Source organism: Rhinolophus hipposideros (genome assembly GCF_964194185.1).
Source record: "Rhinolophus hipposideros genome assembly, chromosome: 21".
NCBI classification, from domain to species: Eukaryota; Metazoa; Chordata; class Mammalia; order Chiroptera; family Rhinolophidae; genus Rhinolophus; species Rhinolophus hipposideros.
In genome coordinates this window covers 33,681,152-33,698,987 of record NC_138067.1, presented here as the reverse complement: position 1 = coordinate 33,698,987, position 17,836 = coordinate 33,681,152, and the positions used below count along the sequence as shown (strand labels likewise).

Sequence of the window (17,836 nt, the reverse complement as noted above, 5' to 3'; positions counted from 1 at the left end):
CTTTTCCTAATGGGTAGAACAAGTAGGCAGAAGATGAACAAGGAAACAGACATGCACACACTAAAATGAACTAGATATCTATAGAACACTCTACCCAGCAACAACAAAATGTATATGCTTCTCAAATACACATGGACTATTTTCCAGGAGGAAATAGGCTACAAATCAAGCCTCAATATTGAACTCCAGGGCTCAGGCCCACCCATACATACATATTCCTAATTAACACGCTGAAATCTTTGGGAACAGGTAGACCATGCCCACCCAGAACACAGATTGTCATTGGTGATGCACACCTGGGACAGAGCTGACGAGCTTTGAAGGCTCTGAAAACTGAACTGACATTGGAACCACAGCACACAGTAGGCAGGTTGGAACTTACAGCCTGAATCTATCCAGGTGGACTGCTTGAGAAAAGTAACAATCTTCATAGTTTTTAAACAAGACCCAGGATCTTATAAGTTCAGGACACAATAAAAAATTCTTCAGCATATGAAAACCACAGAAATTTCAATTCACCCAGGAAAAGACAGTCAACAGCTGCCAATGCCTAAATGGTACAGATGTTGGAATTATCTGACAAGTATGTTAAAGTAGCAATTATACAAATACTCCCAAGAAGCAATCACTAACATTCTTTAAACAAATGTTAAAATACAACATCTCATAAAAGAAATGGAGGACATAAAGATAACCCAAGTTTCATTTTTAGGACTCAAAAATAAAGTAAGCAAAACAAAAAGCTCACTGTACAGACTTAACAGCAGAATGGAAAGATACAATGATCTTGAAGAGAAATCAATAGATATTATTCAATCTGGATTACAATAGGACATTTTTTTTTAAATGAACAGATCCTCAGGTACCTGGGGGACATAAACAAAGGTCTAACATTTATGTTGTTGGAGTCCCGCAAGAGAATTATGTTGAAAAAATTTGAGAAAATAAAAGGCTGAAAAATGCCAAATTAGGCAAAAAATATAAACTAAAGGATTCAAGAAGCTAAGCAAACTAAAGAGGATAAACTCAGAGACATCAATGCCTAAATAAATCATCATCAAACTACTAAAAGCAAAAAAAAAATTTTTTTTAATGAACAAACTGAAAGGAAAATTACAAAAATAATTTCATTCACAATAGCATCACAAAGACTAAAATACTTAGGACTTAATGAAGAAGGTGAAAGACTTGGATGCTGAAAACTACAAAACATTGATGAAAAAAATTAAGACAAATAATAAATGGCAACACATCTTACGTTCATGGATTGGGAGACTTAATTTTCTTAAGATGTCAGTACTACGTGAAGTGATCTGCAGAGTTAAAGCAATCCCCATCAAAATCCCCAAAGCATTTTTTTTTTTTTTTTTTTTGCTGAAAAAGAAAAACCCATCCTAAAATTCATATAAAATCTCAAGGGACCACAAAGAGTCAAAACAATCTTGAAAAAGATTGGGAATGGAAGGACTCATTCCCAATTTCAAAATGTACTACCAAGGTAGTTATCACGACAGTGTAGTACTGGCATAGGACAGACATATAGACCCATGGAACAAAACTGAGAGTCCAGATATTAATCATACAAGTGGTTTCATCAAGAGTGTCAACATGATTCAATGGGAAAATAATAGGTCTTTCAACAAATGGTGCTGGAAAATCTAGATATCCACAGGCAAAACAATGACGATGAACCCTTATCACACACTACATGCAAAAATTAACTCAATTTGGATTGAAACCCTAAATCTAAGAGATGAAACTATAAAATACTTAGAAGGAAATGCAGGTGTAAAGCTTTATGATCTTAGATTTGGTAATGGTTTTTTACATATGACACCAAAAGCAAGAGCAGAAAGGAAAAAAACTGAACCTTACTCATGTTAAAATCTTTTCACTATCAAGAAAGTGAAAAGACAACCTATAGGATGGCAGAAAATACTTGCAAATCATAAAGTCTAGTAACTGATAAAGTCTAGTAACCAGAATGTGTAACGACTTCTTACAATTTAACAACAAAAAGGCATGCAACCCAAGTGAAAACTGGACAAAGGACTTAAACAGTTATTTCTCCAAAGATATACACATGGTTCACAAGCACATGAATAATTTTTTTTAACATCTCTAGTCATTAGGGAAAAGAAAATTAAAAATGACAATGAGATACTTCACATCCACTAGGATGGGTATAGTCTTGTGTTTTTTGTTGTTGTTATTTTAAGGGAAGGTAAGTATTGGCACAGAGGTGGAGAAATTGCTGGTGGGAATGTAAAATAGGCAGCTGCCATGGAAAACTGTTTGATGGTTCCTCAAAAAGTTAAATATGGACTCACGACATGACTCAGCAATTTCACTCCTAGGTATACACTCAAAAGATCTGAAAATAGGTACTCCAACAAATACTTGTACAGTAAGTCCTGATTTAACACCATCAGTAGTGCTGCAACTTTAAGCAAAATGACATAACGAAACCAATTTTACCATAGGTTAATTGATATAGAGTTAAGTTCCCACAGCATCTCATCAACGTTATAACAAAAGGACTTTGAACGAAACATTATTCGAGGACCTGCTGTACACCAATGTTCACAGCATTATTCACAATAGGCAAAAAGTGGAAACAACCCAAATGGCCATCAACAGATGCATGGAGAAACAAAATGTGACCAATCTGTGCATGGAATATTACTCAGCCATAAAAAAGGAATGAAGTCCTGACAGACGCTACAATGTCGGTCAACCTTGAAAACATTATTATTCCAAGTGAAAGAAGCCAGACTCAAAAGGTCACATATTGTATGGTTAGTGGTTAGCAGTGGAGGAGATGAAGGGAAATAGGGACGGATTAATAGGTACCAGGTTTTCTTTCGTGATGAAAATATTTTGGAACTTGATACAGGTAGTGGTAGCATAAAATAGTTTTACGTTATGTGAATTTCACCTCTGAAATATTTCAAAAAACTGCCAGTTAGAAAATACAATGCAAACCCCACAGTTCCTTCACAAAGCAAAAGGAAGCCAACTAGTTAGGAAAATTTAGGCATAACATATAGGGCATACTGTCACTTTCCTCAATGAGAAAAACTGAAGTTGAAAACAAACGCGACCTACCTTTGTCTGGGATGGAAGCCTCCACCATGGTGACGGTGTCGGTGTCCCTACTTAATCCATACACGCAACGCCATTCCGAGCCAAGCTCACAAAAGGACCCACAGCTGGACAAAGTAACTGAAGCTCGTTTTGCAGAATAATTAGAATAATCCTCAAACTTCGGAAACGCAGGGCACCGATCAGGGCCTGTCCTCACCTATACCACACTCCGCTCCGGCTGCAGCAAAAGTGGCGACGCAGGAGGGCCAGAGCGGGACACTGGAGCAGGACGGTCCGAGCCGCTACCTCCCATGGCTGCAGCCCCGCGTCAGGCCGCCGGGGGGCAGTGGCAGCCCGCGCTCCGCAGGCCCCAGCCGAGGCCGACGCGGAGTCCAGTGTGCATCCGGCCCACGATCCCTGGCCGCCTCACACAGCCGGGACCCTCGGGCCGACCAGGGACCCTGCGGCCCCCGAGACGCCTGAGACAGCGTCCGCCCGAAGTCCGCTGGGGCGACCCAGGCCCGGCGTCCAGACACCGCCAGGACCACGCCCGCGCGGCCACGCCCCCGCAATCCCCGGGGCGCAGGCCCCGACGCTAAGACCTTCACCTGCCCTGCCCTCTAAGGCCCCTCTCTTGGCCCCGCCCTCCGACCGTAGCCCCTCAGGCCCCGCCCAGTCTCGGCCGCTCTGAGGCCCCGCACCAAGGACCTGCTCCGCGCTGCAGCCCCGCCCCTCAACGGCCCGGGTCCTCGCCCGCCGGCCCCGCCCCCTCAGGCCCACCTGTTAACCCCGACCCCAAAGGCCCCGCCCACCACACGGCTCCGCCTACAACCAGGGCCCCGCCCACAAAAAGGCCCCGAGTGGCAGGTTCCTCCGCAAGTTTCGCCGAGGCGCAGAGGTGGACGATGGACCCGGAGGTGCGGGTGTTGCGTGCGGCGGGCGGCTTCGGCCGAGCGCGGCGCCTGCTGGCCGTCGCCTCGTGGCTGCCGTGCGTGGCGCTGGGTCTGGCGCTGAGCTCGGAGCCGCTGCTCACCGCACTGCCCGCGCACCACTGCCGGCCGGACCCCGCGCTGCTGCCCCCCTCGCTGCGCGCCCTGCGCGGACCTGCGCTGCTCGACGCCAGCGTGCCGCGCCTGGGCCCCGCGCGCTCCCCGAGCCCCTGCCTGCTGCTGCGCTACCCCGAGCCCGCGCTCCGCGCCCGCCCCAACGGCACGGGGCCCTGCACTCGCGGCTGGCACTACGTTCTGCCCGCCGCCGGCCTGCTGCGCAGCCCGGTGACCCAGGTGCGGGAGGACTGCCTGGGGTCTTCATCACGCTGCCCCCCTCCCCTGCCTCTGGCCCCTCCTTCGGCCCCCCTTGCTGTGTTTCCACCCTCCGTCGCCCCTCCTTCACTCCCCTGGCTCTTTGCCCCCATCCCTGTCCCTTTGCCCCCAATTCTCTGTCCCCCCTCTGTGTCCGGTACGTCTTACTTTTGCCCCTCTCCTTTGTCTCCCCATGCTGTCCCCATTCCTCTGTACTCCCTCCCTATCCCTTCATCCTCTCCTGTCCACCCTTTCTCTGTCTCCTCTCCTCTGTTTCCCCTCCTTTCTCTCCCCTTCCTCCAGACCCTTTTCCTCTGTTCCCCCTCCTCTGTCCCCCCTCCTCTGCTCTTTTGTACCCCCTTGCTCTGCCCGTCCACCCCCTTGCCCTTCTGCCCTTGGTCTCCTGGGGCTCTCATTTGGGGGGCCACCCCCTCCTGTCTGATGGTGCAGCTGATGCCCAAGTCGGCGGGTTGCCAGGCCTGATGACAGAGTCTGAAGCCCAAGGGCTTCCAAGGTGGGTGGGCAACCTGTGGGAGGAGGAGTTAAGCTGAAGGTATGACCAGGTAGGTGCCAGGTGGTCAGCAGGGCCTGGAGTTCACTTCAGTTCAGTGCCACCAGCATTCTGAGCAACCTGTAGCTTTGGGCTGTGTCAAGACTGGGTTCCCAAGACAGGAGGCTTTGAATCAAGAGAATAATACTGTCAGTTCAGTTTGTGAAAGGCAGACCTCCCACCTGTGAGGTGTGTGCAGGTTGGACTAGAGGCAGGGGCTCCTAAGGGGGCAACGCGGGTCTTGGTGGGAAAAAATGGAAAGAGGACAGCTGGGACCTCCTGTCCCACCATGGGGCTAGGGCCTGCCCATCCCTGCTTCCCTCTTAGCAGCCTCAGGCCTGAAGCCGCACCCCCACCCCTGAGAAGATTGGCCCCAGTGTGGAAACTGGAGCAGGGTTGCCACATCCCTGCCAGGCCTGCCTGGAGCCCTCAAACCGGCAGGGCTTCTCTCCTCCCACCCATTCTGTTCCACCTCACACCTGCCTTCCTGTTGGTATATAGTTCGATCAGCTTTCACAAGTGGTTGGATTTTAAAATAAAAACTGACATAGTGTGACCCAAAAAGTATGTTAAACTTATTTTTAAAAAGTCCAGGACCCTGGAAGAGGAGGTGGGGTGGTGCAAAGCTGAGGTCAAGGGCCCTTGACCAGGAAAAGCAGGTGAGCACAGCCCTGCAGCCTGTTCCAGGAATTGCTCTTGAAGTGAGCAGGGCAGGGGAGAAGTGAGGGCGAGGCCCTGGGGCCCTGGGCACAGCAGGTGGAAAGTAAGATCAGCCAAGGGCCAGCCGTGGGAGGAAAGTGAAAGCTGGAGAGAGAGGGATGAGACTCCATCCTGAGAAAAGCAGGAACCAGACTTGGGGCTCCATGTGGGTACTCTGGGGACCCCAGATCATCAACCCCTGGCGACTCAGATCTAGAATTGTTCCAATTTCATGTGAAGCTCACTGGTCAGGAGACTACAATGTGTAATCTTGAGCAGGTCTCTTGCCCTCTCTATGCCTCAATTTCCCCTTCTCTCCAAGGAGGAATTGGAGCAGGACATCTAGGGCCCCCTTCCAGCCTGACATTCTGAGGACTCCAGTAAGGGAGGGTCCTGGCTGGCTGACAGGTGACGCTGTCTCCTGCAGTGGAACCTCGTGTGTGAGGATGGCTGGAAGGTGCCACTGGAACAGACGAGCCACCTCCTGGGCTGGCTGCTGGGCTGTGTCATCCTGGGCATGGGCTGTGACCGGTGAGGTGATGCCCTTCCCCTTCAGCTCCTTGGGGGCCAGCTGAACGCCTGATCTGTCCTGAGCTGCAGCCATGTGTGTCCCCCACTGCCCACCAGGTTTGGCCGCCGAGCTGTATTTGTAGCCTCCCTGGTGCTGGCCACAGGCCTGGGGGCTGGCGAGGCCCTAGCTGCCAGCTTTCCTGCCCTGCTGGCCCTGCGGCTGCTTCATGGAGGGGCTCTGGCAGGGGCGTCCCTTGCCCTCTACGTGGCTCGTGAGTACCATGGGGGGCTGGAAGAGGTACCCACTCAAGCTAGGCCTTCAACCCCACTGGAGGGGGCTGTCAGCGGCATGGGAGGCCTCTCCGTACTGCTGTTGAGGGCCCTTCTTTAAAAGCTGGGAGGGCACTGTGAGCACTGCTGTTTGTGGGCAGGCTCAGTGCTGGAGTGGGCAGGGAGTCGGCCTCACACGTCTAGCTCTCGGGCAGGTCAGCGGCTTGTCCCCACAGCCCTGGACAGAACAGCCCTCCCTCTCGAGAGGCTTGGGCCTCAGGCCATCTGTGTCCGTTCAGGCCTGGAGCTGTGCGACCCCCCTCACCGCCTGGTGTTCTCCATGGGGGCAGGCCTCTTCTCAGGGGTGGGCACGCTGCTGTTGCCCGGCCTGGCCCTGCTCGCACAGGACTGGCGCCTTCTGCAGGGGCTGAGCGCTCTGACAACAGGACTCCTGCTGCTCTTTTGGGGGTAAGTGTGGCAGGACATGGGTCAGTAGCCACCGTAGAGGCCACGTATGTCACTTCCCTCTGCACCTCCATGTAACACCAGGCATATGGGTGTGGGACAGGGACACAGAAAGCCATGTGATGTCCTGTCCCTAGGTCTAGGGAGTGGGCATTGGCTTGGCATCTCTGGGGAAGACCTGAAGACATCCTTACCCCACCCCTGCAGGTACCCAGCCCTGTTTCCTGAGTCTCCCTGCTGGCTGCTGGCCACTGGGCAGCTGGCCAGAGCCAGGAAGATCCTGTGGCACTTGGCTGAAGCCAGCGGCGTGGACCCTGAGAATAGCCCCGAGGAAGAGAGCTCCCTGGCTACAGGTAATGCACCAGCCAGAAGGAAGGCTAGGGTGCTGGAGGAGGAGAGGCCTCACCCCCTCGTATGCACACCCTCGTGTCCCCTGATGTCCACAGAGCTGGACATACTCTCTGCGGGGAGCCCCCAGCCCCAGCACCACTGTATCCTGGAGCTCCGGCATACCCACGTCACCTGGAGGAACGGACTCATCCTGGGCTTCAGTTCGTGAGGAGGGGAGGGTGTGGGTGGGCTAAGAGATGGGTCTGTGCTCTCCCTCGGTGGAGGTTGTCGCCAGGGCCCCCAGCTCGGGCTGAACCCATAGCTTCACCCTCCCTCCCAGGTTGGTCGGTGGGGGCATCAGAGCCAGCTTCCTTCGCAGACTGTCCCCACATGAGGCTGTCTTCTACGGGCCCTACTTCCTCGTAGCCGCCCTAGAGATGGCAGCCACCATCTTCCTGCTCCTGACAGTGGATTGCTGGGGGCGTCGCCTGATCCTGTTGCTGGGTACCTTGGTCATGGGCCTAGCGTCCCTGCTGCTGCTTGCTGGGGCCCAGTGTGAGTGGAGGGCCCTGCAGGATGAGGGTCGTCCTGTTTGGCTGAGGGTCAGCCTGATGGGGGAGGGGGTGATCCTGGGATCCGCCCCCTTCAGGGACCATAGGAGAGAAGCATAGGGTGTTGGGATGGGCTGCTGTTCTTTTTACCCCGTTTATATCATTGTGCAGCCGGGGAAACTGAGGCCCAAAGAGTTAAGGACCAAAAGTATCTACATGAAGGGGCTGAATATAACGGTCTGGATTAGAAAGGACAGCCTGGAACACCTGACCCCAAACCCCAAGTTCAGGTGCAGGGGTGAAAGGTTGGGGAGGCCAGGCCCAGCAGGACCCCTGAGACGTGGATGAGGAGAGGGCGGGCCCTGGAGCAGCCCGGTGTGGGCAGCGTGGGAGCCCTGTCCTTGTCCCCAGACCTGCCAGGCTGGACCGTGCTGTCCCTCTCTGTCCTGGGGCTCGTGGCCTCCCAGGCCGTGTCCACCCTCAGCAGCCTCTTTGCGGCTGAGATCTTCCCCACAGTAATCAGGTGAGCTTCAGGCTTCCCAGCCACGTGGCTGGGCACACAGTCCTGCCAACCCAGCCCACAGTGCCCCCCCGGGGATCGGACACCTCACCCCCTCCCTCCCCAGCTTATGCCCAAGGCCTCCATTCCATCATGACCCGAGTTCCGATTGTCTTTTCCTGGGTGACGCGGGGGCCACTGGCACAGAAAGGTCTGGACCACAGCTCAGGAATAAAGGAAGGAGAGACAGAGGCCAGAGGGAGGGCACAGATGAGCCCCCAGAAAGAGTAGAATTCCTGGGGGAAATGGTTTTCCAGTTTTCTAATGAAAAGAACAAAACTTGTTCCAGGGCAGCGGGGAGCTGCTTTTCCACACAAGAAAAAGTTTTCAGTTTTGTTTTCCTGGCGCCCCCATGCCTCTGGGTCTGCTTAGGGCGGGTCCCTCCCTGGACCCAGGCCTGCCTGGGGGCACCGAGAGTCACACGATGTGTCTGTGTGTCCATCTGCATGTGAGGGTAGCCACCTGCCCAGGCTGCCCACACCATGCCCTCTCCTGCAGGGGGGCAGGGCTGGGCCTCGTGCTAGGTGCCGGGTTCCTGGGCCAGGCGGCCGCCCCACTCGCCAACATGCACGGCCGGCGGGGCTTCTTCTTGCAACATGTGGTTTTCGCCTCCTTCGCCATCCTTGCCCTGCTGTGTGTCCTGCTGCTGCCCGAGAGCCGTGGCCGAGGGCTGCCCCATTCACTACAAGATGCCGACCGCCTTCGCCGCTCACCGCTCCTTCGGGGCCACCCCCTCCAGGACCACCTGCCCCTGCTGCCACCCTCCCATTGTCGGACCCAGACACAGCTGGTCTAGGAGGGGTGACCCTGACTGGACACACACCTCCCCTCAGATGGCCACGTGTCAGTGTGGGCAGAAGGGCCTCAGGGAGGACTCCTGGGGACAGTGTGAAGGGGGAGCCCCGATGGCATCCCTTGTTCTTGGGGGCACTTGTGGAGGATAAAGGCACCCAGAGAACTTGGCATCCTCACTGGTTCTTCCTTCAGGTTGCATCCTGGGGCTGGGGGCGCTCCCCACTTTAGGCTCACTGCCCCAAGCCAGGGTGCCCACAACCCCTCCCACCATCCCCCGGGGCTAGCCCCCTGCTGTAGCCGTGGTGGGATGGGGGTAGAGTGAGACCCTGCACACCCCACACTGGAGAGACAGCATATTTTTAATTCACATTTGTTGGAGAGTTGCTTCCTTTCATACAAACATGAGATCTGCATGAGGGGAGGCAGAACTGGGAATGGGGGTGGCTGCACCTCTCGCAGGCAACTCAGAGCAGGGCTGTTGGACCCTCGGGGTGGGAGAAGCGCCTCCTTCCTGCAGCACCACTCCGGGCTCTGGGCTCTGCTCCCTGGACTCCGTCCTCCCCTGGGAGACACAGGCTGCCCAAGGCCCCTAGGTGTGGGGCCGCGTGCCCTGTGGCCACCTCCACACAGGTCAGCTGGTCCTTCCAGCCGCATGGCTGGATTTTGGGATATCTAGTCGGTTCCCTGTGGTCAGGCTGTCCATCCTGGGAAGGATGTTTGCCCTCAGTGCCCAGGTGGTTGTGCCCTCAATAGGGTGGGTGCAGGTCCCCATCAGAAAGCTCCTTTCCCTGTCCTGAGCTGCCATGGTGTCCCGTCCTCACTCAGAGCTCAGTGAGGGCCATACAAGTCGGCCAGCCGGGCGAAGCGGGGGCCCCAATCCTGGAGGCAGCTGTAGTCTTGATCCTCGTCACCGAGGCTGGACAGGATGGAGCTCAGTGTCCCTGCCACGGACCCGTCTCCTTCGTAGTCATAGATGAGAGCCGTGTCATAGGGTGGGACGCTGAGGTCACTGTCCGCAGCCTCCAAGCCCTACAGAGAGGCCCCGGGAGCTCAAGACCCACGCACACACAGCCTAGCTGCAGCACAGGGCGAGGTCAACCTGAGCGGGGAGGTCTGAGGGGTGATTGGGGATTCTTGGAGCAGCCCTGAGTGCGTGAGGGAGGGGGCACCATTGGGAGCCCCCACTCCAGGATGTACATTTGAAGAGAAGCTTCCCTCTGGACGGCTGTCTCCTCGGGGCCAGAACCGTCCCCAGCCCGTCCCAAGGCCTGTGTCCTGCCTTAGGCTTCCTGACACCCCAGCCCAGAGACCAGCTGGTTCTGCCTCTTAAAAGTTTGGCAAATGGTCCCCCTCTGCCTGTCACCTTGTCAGTGAATGCATTGGCTCCTGAGGGTGGGCCCCTCCTAACCAGGACCTGTCCCCGGGCCTGCCCCTTACTGGGCACCTGCCGGCGGTGTTCTCCGAGCCAGGGCACTAAGGGTGCAGGCAGATGTGGAACCTGGTCTGCTACTGAGAAGTACCTGTGTGCCTCCCCTGTCCTCCCCACACCCCCCCCCCCACTGCCTACTTAATTGGATTTCCCATGTTCTGGGCATCTCCTGTGTTGCCCTCAGGAAGTCACTGACGCTGTATCCAGAGGAGCTCCGGGGATGCCCAGGTTCAGCTGACAGCTGCGCTACACTCACAGGGGCATTCAGTTCCTGTGCTAATGCCTGGTGGACAGCGCTGCAGGGCAGGCTCCAACCAACCCTGCTCAACCACGCCCACCGCTATCTGGGCCAGGGGGTCACCACCCGCCTCGTCCCGCGGGACTTTTGTGCCTGTGGCCCTTTGTTCCCCCAGTTTCACTCAGCTCTCAGGTCTTCAGGAGCTTCCCAGAAGCTTGAGCAGGGTTCCCAGCAGTGAGTCCACTCCCCCGACAGCACGTGTACAGGGGTAAACGGAGGCATGGGTATATGTGGTGTGCGTGCTGTGGGTGTGTATGTACACGTGTGTGCCCCCGCCCTCTCTGCCCACCCCTGGGGGACGTACGCCGTTGATGAAGTCTACGATGTCCGCAGCGCTGGTGGGCAGTGCACGGGGTGGTGGGGGGCGCGCCCGGCCGAACGGGGCGTCACGGCGCAGCGGCGGCCGACCCAGAGGGGCACTCAAGGCTGCCAGGTGGGTCGGGTGGCGCAGCTGACTGATGTCGTAGGCATCCTGCAGGTGAAGTACACGGAATTGAGCCTGGATCGATGACAGTGGAGTTTCCGTCCCAAGAAGGGTCCCATGGATTTGAGGGTGGGGGGCAGAGGATCTGGGGAGGCCCCTCCCCTTGGAGCCTGGATGCTGGCCCCTTGCCTGGGCTCCCCGGGACCCCTCCCACCGCTCAGAATTCTGAGCTGCTATGCACCCCAGCCCTGCCCTCACCTGGTCCTCCTCCCCGCCCCCCTGCTCATCGTAGTTGAGGATGTTGTCCCTGAGATCATCCTGCAGTCCCTGTAGAAGCCCCTTGTCCCACGACTGCTGCCGGAACCGTGTGAGGATGACCACGGGCAGGCTGAGCACTAGGTGGCAGATAGGGCTCCGTTAGTGCCGACAAAACGGTGTGGGGGGGACAGGGGGTGGTGTCCAAGGGTGCCAGGGTCCGAAGGCAAGAGTCTCAGGGCATAGCACTCACAGAGCAGCAGGGTGACGCTGGCCAGCACAATAACCAGGGCGCCCAGGCTGATGCCGGCAGCCCCAACCCTCAGCGCAGAGGCTCCCGGCAGGCAGGCGCCATCGTGGCCGCAGCGGCACACGGTCACGTTCAGGAGCTGTTCCCGCTGCTGGGGCGGCTGCCCTGAGTCTCGGAGCAGCAGGCTGAGGTGGTGCAGCCCCTCCTGGACCTGGTGCCGCAGCCGCAGGCGTGTGTGGCTCACTGTGGAGGGTGCCTGAGGTCAGCAGGGTCCTCTTGGGCTGGCCATGCCCCCTTTGTGCCCCGTGGGGATCATGAAATGCTGGGCCTGTTTCCCCATCTGCCCACTGAGGGTGTGCTGAGGTGGGAACCAGCGGGACCATGTGTTGAGTGCCCCTCAGGTCCCAGGTCTGGACCCCCAGGGTGGGAGGGTTGGAGCTCACTGTTAATCTGGCTGAGGCTCCAGTTCCGGGCCAGTTCTGGAACCCTAGGGCTCAGCTGGAAGTGGAAGGGGGCCCCGTGGGGTGGCAGGTCCTCATCCACGGCACCCAGGAGAAGGCCAGAGCCTTGATCTGGCTCACTGCACAGGCTTCCAAATGGTGGGGATAGCTCAGGGGCATGGTCGTTGACCTCTAGGATCTCAATGGACAGGGTCCCGGTGGCTGTGCAGGGTGGCGAGGCTGCAGACAGGAGAAGCCTGGTGGGCTCCTGGCCTCTGCCAGAACCCACTACCCACCGCACAAGTCTGCTCAGTGGAAGGCCCAGCTCTCAGCCCCTGCACAGTGGCAGGGACACCCAGTCTGGGTTAGGGACCCCTGGGGCCCAGGCGTGGGGTTGGCGCTCACCATTGTCGTGGACCAGGATGATGGCCCGATACCAGCCGTCCTTGAGGAACGGAGACGCCGGGCTGAGCACACGCTGGGTCTGGATCTGGCCTGTAGCTCCATCCACTTGCAGCCAATCCTCGGGGTCATAATCCTTGAAGTAACTGTGGCCAAGGAGGGGAGGAACAGGGTGAGCCTGAGCCTACGCAGGAGCCCCCCCAGAAGTGTGGTCACACATGGACACACACATACGTACATCCCCATACGCATACTCACTATGTGCATATACACATTAGCCTTTGAGGCCCTAAGCCAATCCACAGATGAGGAACCTGAGGCTCCAGGAGGCAGGTGAGCTGCCCAGGGTCCCATGGGGACTGAATGACACACATCATATCCATAGAATTCAACCCATGGGCACCATGGAGACAGCAATAACACAGGGCCGGGGCTGGGGGTGAAATCCAAGATATTAAGGGCCAGGCCCATGGGAACAACAATTGCCAGAATGGACAGGGTTGTGCCCACTGGTGCCCAGTCCTGTCCTGTGAAACAAAGTCACACCAACATGCACACGCATAGGACTTAAGACCCTCTGGACCATCAGGGACACACACACACACTGATGAGCCCTCCACCCTGACCAGGGGTCTGACGGGAACCCGCAGGGCACAGGGGCTGGTGTACCCTCAGCTGTGCTCCCGGCCCTGGCAGGGAAATGGAGGAAAGGGCCCATTAGCTCCCCCTGCCACACCTGAGCCACTGCAATTGTTGTGTGTCAGGGTCTCGGGCAGAAAAGGTGGCCACAGGGGTCCTGGGGGCCGCCCCCTCAGCCAGGCTGGTCCGCAGGGGGTTCTCCTGGAACACAGGCGCCTCGTTGACATCCTGCACCTGCACGCTGACCCTTGCCTGGCCCCGCTCGACCCTGGGGGCAGCCGCATGCAGGGGGGCCTCGTTCTGCACCACCACTTTGAGGTCGTACTGGTCACAACTCTCATAGTCCAGGGGCTGTGGGGAGGAAACACAGCTGGTGACCTGCTCAAAACCCCGAGCCCCCCTCACATTTGGGCACCCGGGGGCAGGTACAGGGCCTACGAGGCTGAGAGTGGCCTCCACGGTGGTGCTGCTGCCCCCGGGTCTGCTCTCAGAGCCCCCTACGTTCTTTCTTTTCCTTTTCGGCCTTGGAAAACATAAAAGTTATGCCAGACAGAAAAGGCACAAGGAATAAGGTAAAAATGATCAAATAAATACTCATCACTCAAAACGAATTTGTTGGGTGTTGTGTGGTCAGTTTTAAGTATCATTTCCCCAGTGACCCAAGCATTCATCTGGGTGTTGCGAAGAAGGTATTTGGTAGATGTGGTTCAATTAACTTCTACAATCAATTGGTTTTAAAGAAATAAGATTGTCCTGGACACCTGGGTGGGCGTTCCCATACGTGGGCCTCTTTAAGAGCCAAACTGAGATCTTTAAGGAAGAAGAAACCCTGCCTCAAGATGGCAGCACCAGTTCCTGAGCTGCCAGCCCACCCTACAGATCTCAGAGTTGCCCAGCCGGCCCCCACAGTGGCATGAGCCAGTTTCCTGCAACCAATCTCTTCCTCTATCAATATCGAAATAGGTCTATATCTCTGCGTGTGTATATACACACATACATGTCTCTCCCACTGGTTCTCTGGTTTCATATCCGGCCGATGCAGTTGCAGTCTGTATTCACATACGCTGATTACAAACATAAAGCAGCAGTGCACGGTGAATAACACACAGGCTGGTGGGAGGCGGCCCCGTTGCCCTGTGGTCAGTGTGAGTCTGCAGTCCTCGCATTTCCCATCCTCTTGGCTCCATCCCTGCCCTCTGCTCTCTCCGGAAGATGCACAGAGCGTCAGCTCTGCCCACAGCAAGACCCCAGCTGGGGGAGCAGTGCACTCACCTTCACCACAGACAGCACGCCCTCGTTGGTCTTGGGGTCTGTGCGGATAGCGAAATGCCCATCGGGATCTCCCTCCAGGATGGTGAACTTGGCCGCCCAGTTGGGAGAGCCTGGAAGGTCCCTGTCCTCCACCTCGAGCCGTCCCACGTCGACTCCGCTGACAGCCTCTGAGGTCTCCAGGAAGAACTGTGGGAGCCCACCTTGGTTACCTGCCAGGGCTCTTGGGAGTAAGGATGCCCTCCCTCCCTCCCTCCCTGCTCTCTCTACTGCCCACCCACTGGGAATCCTCCGGGGGTTTGTCCTCTCTGGAGTCACTGTCCCCCAGGGGCCCTGGGAGCCCCTCTCTGTAGGCTCAGCTGCACAAGGGCTTGGGAGAGACACAGAGGGGTGTCTGGGCTGCTTCTCCCAGGGCCTCTCTCCCGGCTCCTTCTGACTGTTTACCACTCGCAAGTACCGCCTCTGTTGACCCCCAATTCAGGTCTCTGGGCTACCTGTGCAGGCAAGACTCCTTCTCCAGGGCACTCAGCCTCCCACCCTCCCCACTGGGCCCGAGGAGGGGAGGGCAGCCCCAGCAGAGGTTGGTGGGGGTGTGGACAGTGGCGGCACCTCATCCCTGGTGAACTCAGGGGCATTGTCATTGACATCCTCAAGAGTGATGATGGCCGAGGCAGTGGCAGTCAGGCCATCTCCAGACATGTCTGCCACCTGCAGGGTCAGATTGTACACGGCGACCACCTGGAGGGATGGCAACATGGGGTCAGGAGACTGGGTGGGCCTAGGGCCAGGGCTGGCCAGCCACTGTAGGGCCTGGGGGGCAGGGCAAGGAGCAGGCCACCTTCTGTGGGCTCAGCCGGCACAGAAAAGCCCTGTGGGCAGCAGAGGCCCCAAGTGGTTCCAAGCACCCTGCCTGCTCCCAATCTCTGGGGCAAAAAGTGTTGCTTGGCCTCTTGGGGGTCTGATGGCACCGCTGCCAACCCCAGATTCTGCCCCAGCCCAGGAGTGGGCCAGAGGTCAGTTACCAAGTCGGATAAGCATTTACAGAACACCTACTGCATGCCAGATGCTGAGTGGCACCAACAAGCTGGGTCCCTGCCCTGGGGCATAGCAGAGAGAAAGAGAGGGATTAAGACCACCTAACACAGTGGGTGACCAGACAGAGCCACACAGGTGGCTGTGGAGAAACCAAGGAGGGCTTCCTGGAGGTGCCAACGCCACACAGACGCCCAGCAGTGAGAGGCAGCAGTGGTCCTAACAGAGGGCAGCCGTCACTCCAGAGCATGAATGGTTGCTGTGGGGCCCATGAAGTGAGGGGATGGTCCTACTCCAGGTGATGAGCCTGACTGCTTAGTAGGTACCCGGGCAGGGAGGTTTTCGGCAGGAAAGCTGCGGAGGACGTGTCAGGGCCAGGCACTGCGCTGAGGGCCTTCCACACCCTCTCTTGAGCTAACTCCACAACCATCCAGGAGGCAAATGCTTCCCATCTGAGTCTGTGCCCAGAGCCCAGAGCCACCATGAGTGTTTGCAGCAACTGGGGCCCTCCTTTCACTGTAGGGGAAGGAGAGTCCGTGTGGGCAAGGCTGAGGCAGAGGGTCCAAGTAGAAAGAAACTGCCCTTGACCAGCCGACAGTGCCAATAAGGTGGGCAAAAATGGGCCAAATGTGACAACGGCTCCCTCACCCCCAGCTTTCAAAGGGGAGCAGTGGCGGCCTCACCTCTCGGTCCAAGCCCACTTGCACCGTGCGGATGTCCCCCGTGTGCTCATCGATGCTGAACAGCTGGGGGCTGCCCTGCTCCAGGATGGAGTACCGCAGGGCTGCGTTGTCGGTTTCTGGGTCGTCGGCATCCGTAGCCTCAGCCGTGGTCACATAGGTGCCTGGAAAGGACAAGAACAAGTGGATGCAACGCCCATGGGTGCCAACCCCTATCTGCTGCTCCCCTGCAGCCCACCATGCCAGGGTCAGGCCCCCTGTTTGGCCTGTGCAAACTTGAATGTCCAAGCCTTTTGCCTTATGTTGTTTGTGGGGAAGGAAGCAGGAGTATCTGAGACGTGTTCAATCAAGAGCTGACACCTGTGTCTCCCACAAACACTGAGACAGCCCGGCAGGGGCTGAGAGCACTGGGTCAGACCAGGCGAGCCAGCAGGAGAACCTGGGGCTGGCCCTGAACCCCAGCTCCCTGGGAGACAGAGCATGTGCCTGTACGCTAAACAGGCTCTGTCCTCAGCCCAAGAAGCAGCAGCCAGGGCTGGACCTGTGCTTTGAAGCAAACGAGCCACCGAATCTGAGGATAGAGGGGCCTATGCAGGGGCCAGGAGGGTCCTCAGCATCTGTCCCCACACCCCTTTTTCCCTCTGGTGAGATTTAGGCCTGACCTCCCCCCTCCCCGCTCAGGTGTCCTTACAGTCCAGACTAGTATACAGGAACAAAGTACATACATACATATGTACGTACCTACATAGCGGAGAAGTAAAACTTCTACCACAGAATAGAAAGCCAACTGATAAATGGAGAAAGAATGATGGAATTAGAAAACCACCATTTCACAGCCATCAGAATAATGACTGATTCAGGTGAGAACCTTCAGTGGATGCTAAAATTGGTGGGTGGAAGTTTGAGGAGCAATCGGATATCCGTCTCCAAGTATCTTCCACAAGATACCTATCAATCACAACGGGAAAACAGAAAAATCCTAGTGGAGAAGGCGGGCACACACCCCCTTCCCTAGGGTGGTCAAAGTCAGCATATCCAGGAACAGGACACATGCGCCTCCTGATAGGATACACTGAGGATATCACGTCTGTAAAATTCCAACCAAAAATGCAAAGCCCGAATCCAACCACACGTTACATGCAGGGACAATCTTCAAAATAATTATTTGGATGCTTCAGAATGCCAGCATCAGGATTAAGGAGGTGAAAGACTCGTACGATGGAAACTACAAACCATTGCCCCAAGAAAGTAAAGAAGACAAGTAAATGGAAACACATCCCACGTTCACGGATTGGAAGACTTAGTATTGGTAAAAATGTCAGTACTACCCAAAGTGAATTACAGATTTAATGCAATCCCAAGGACTTTTTTTTTAGAAATAGAAAAATGATTCTAAAAATTGATATGGAATCTCGAGGAAGCACAAATAGCCAGAACAATCTTGGAAAAAAAGAACAAAACTGGAGGGCTCCTGCTTTCTGATTTTAAAACTTACTACAAAGGTATAGTGATCAAAACAGTGTGGTCATAAAGACAGACATATAGACCAATAGAACAGACTAGAGAGCCCAGAAATAAACCCTCATATATATGGTCAAGTG

At 55.9% G+C, this 17,836-nt stretch overlaps 2 protein-coding genes across 5 annotated transcripts in view; one reads left to right on the top strand and one right to left on the bottom strand.

The window, feature by feature from the left end:
* Nucleotides 1-1,379: 1,379 nt before the first annotated feature.
* Nucleotides 1,380-9,485, top strand: SLC22A31 (solute carrier family 22 member 31). 3 transcript variants are annotated; one of them, XM_081031724.1, is made up of 9 exons: nt 1,380-4,370; nt 6,065-6,168; nt 6,265-6,419; nt 6,717-6,885; nt 7,090-7,235; nt 7,329-7,437; nt 7,553-7,767; nt 8,175-8,286; nt 8,821-9,485. In XM_081031724.1, exons 1-9 carry the CDS (start codon nt 3,993-3,995, stop codon nt 9,116-9,118), a joined length of 1,686 nt encoding a protein of 561 aa, XP_080887850.1. In that variant the 5' UTR covers nt 1,380-3,992; the 3' UTR covers nt 9,119-9,485. The 3 variants fall into 3 exon arrangements, with proteins under 3 accessions (XP_080887850.1, XP_080887851.1, XP_080887849.1); XM_081031725.1 differs by having other exon boundaries at nt 8,980-9,285; XM_081031723.1 differs by having other exon boundaries at nt 7,090-7,437; nt 8,821-9,285.
* The window catches only part of CDH15 (cadherin 15), a 20,988-nt gene continuing 12,607 nt past the window's right edge, over nt 9,456-17,836 (bottom strand). For both annotated transcript variants that reach the window (XM_081031721.1, XM_081031722.1), the window contains 10 exons: nt 16,239-16,399; nt 15,133-15,261; nt 14,527-14,712; nt 13,352-13,605; nt 12,619-12,761; nt 12,217-12,453; nt 11,777-12,016; nt 11,527-11,663; nt 11,149-11,316; nt 9,456-10,146 (listed from right to left, as the gene is read on the bottom strand). In XM_081031721.1, the coding sequence (XP_080887847.1) occupies nt 9,946-10,146; nt 11,149-11,316; nt 11,527-11,663; nt 11,777-12,016; nt 12,217-12,453; nt 12,619-12,761; nt 13,352-13,605; nt 14,527-14,712; nt 15,133-15,261; nt 16,239-16,399 (1,856 nt within the window). In that variant the 3' untranslated portion in view covers nt 9,456-9,945. The remainder of the gene's footprint in view (nt 10,147-11,148; nt 11,317-11,526; nt 11,664-11,776; nt 12,017-12,216; nt 12,454-12,618; nt 12,762-13,351; nt 13,606-14,526; nt 14,713-15,132; nt 15,262-16,238; nt 16,400-17,836) is intronic.

Coding starts and splice junctions, on each gene's coding strand:
- SLC22A31 (XM_081031723.1), top strand. CDS start 3,993: ATGGACCCGGAGGTGCGGGTGTTGCGTGCGGCGGGCGGCTTCGGCCGA. Junction 4,371..6,064: donor TGCGCAGCCCGGTGACCCAG/GTGCGGGAGGAC, acceptor TGTCTCCTGCAG/TGGAACCTCGTGTGTGAGGA. Junction 8,287..8,820: donor ATCTTCCCCACAGTAATCAG/GTGAGCTTCAGG, acceptor CCTCTCCTGCAG/GGGGGCAGGGCTGGGCCTCG.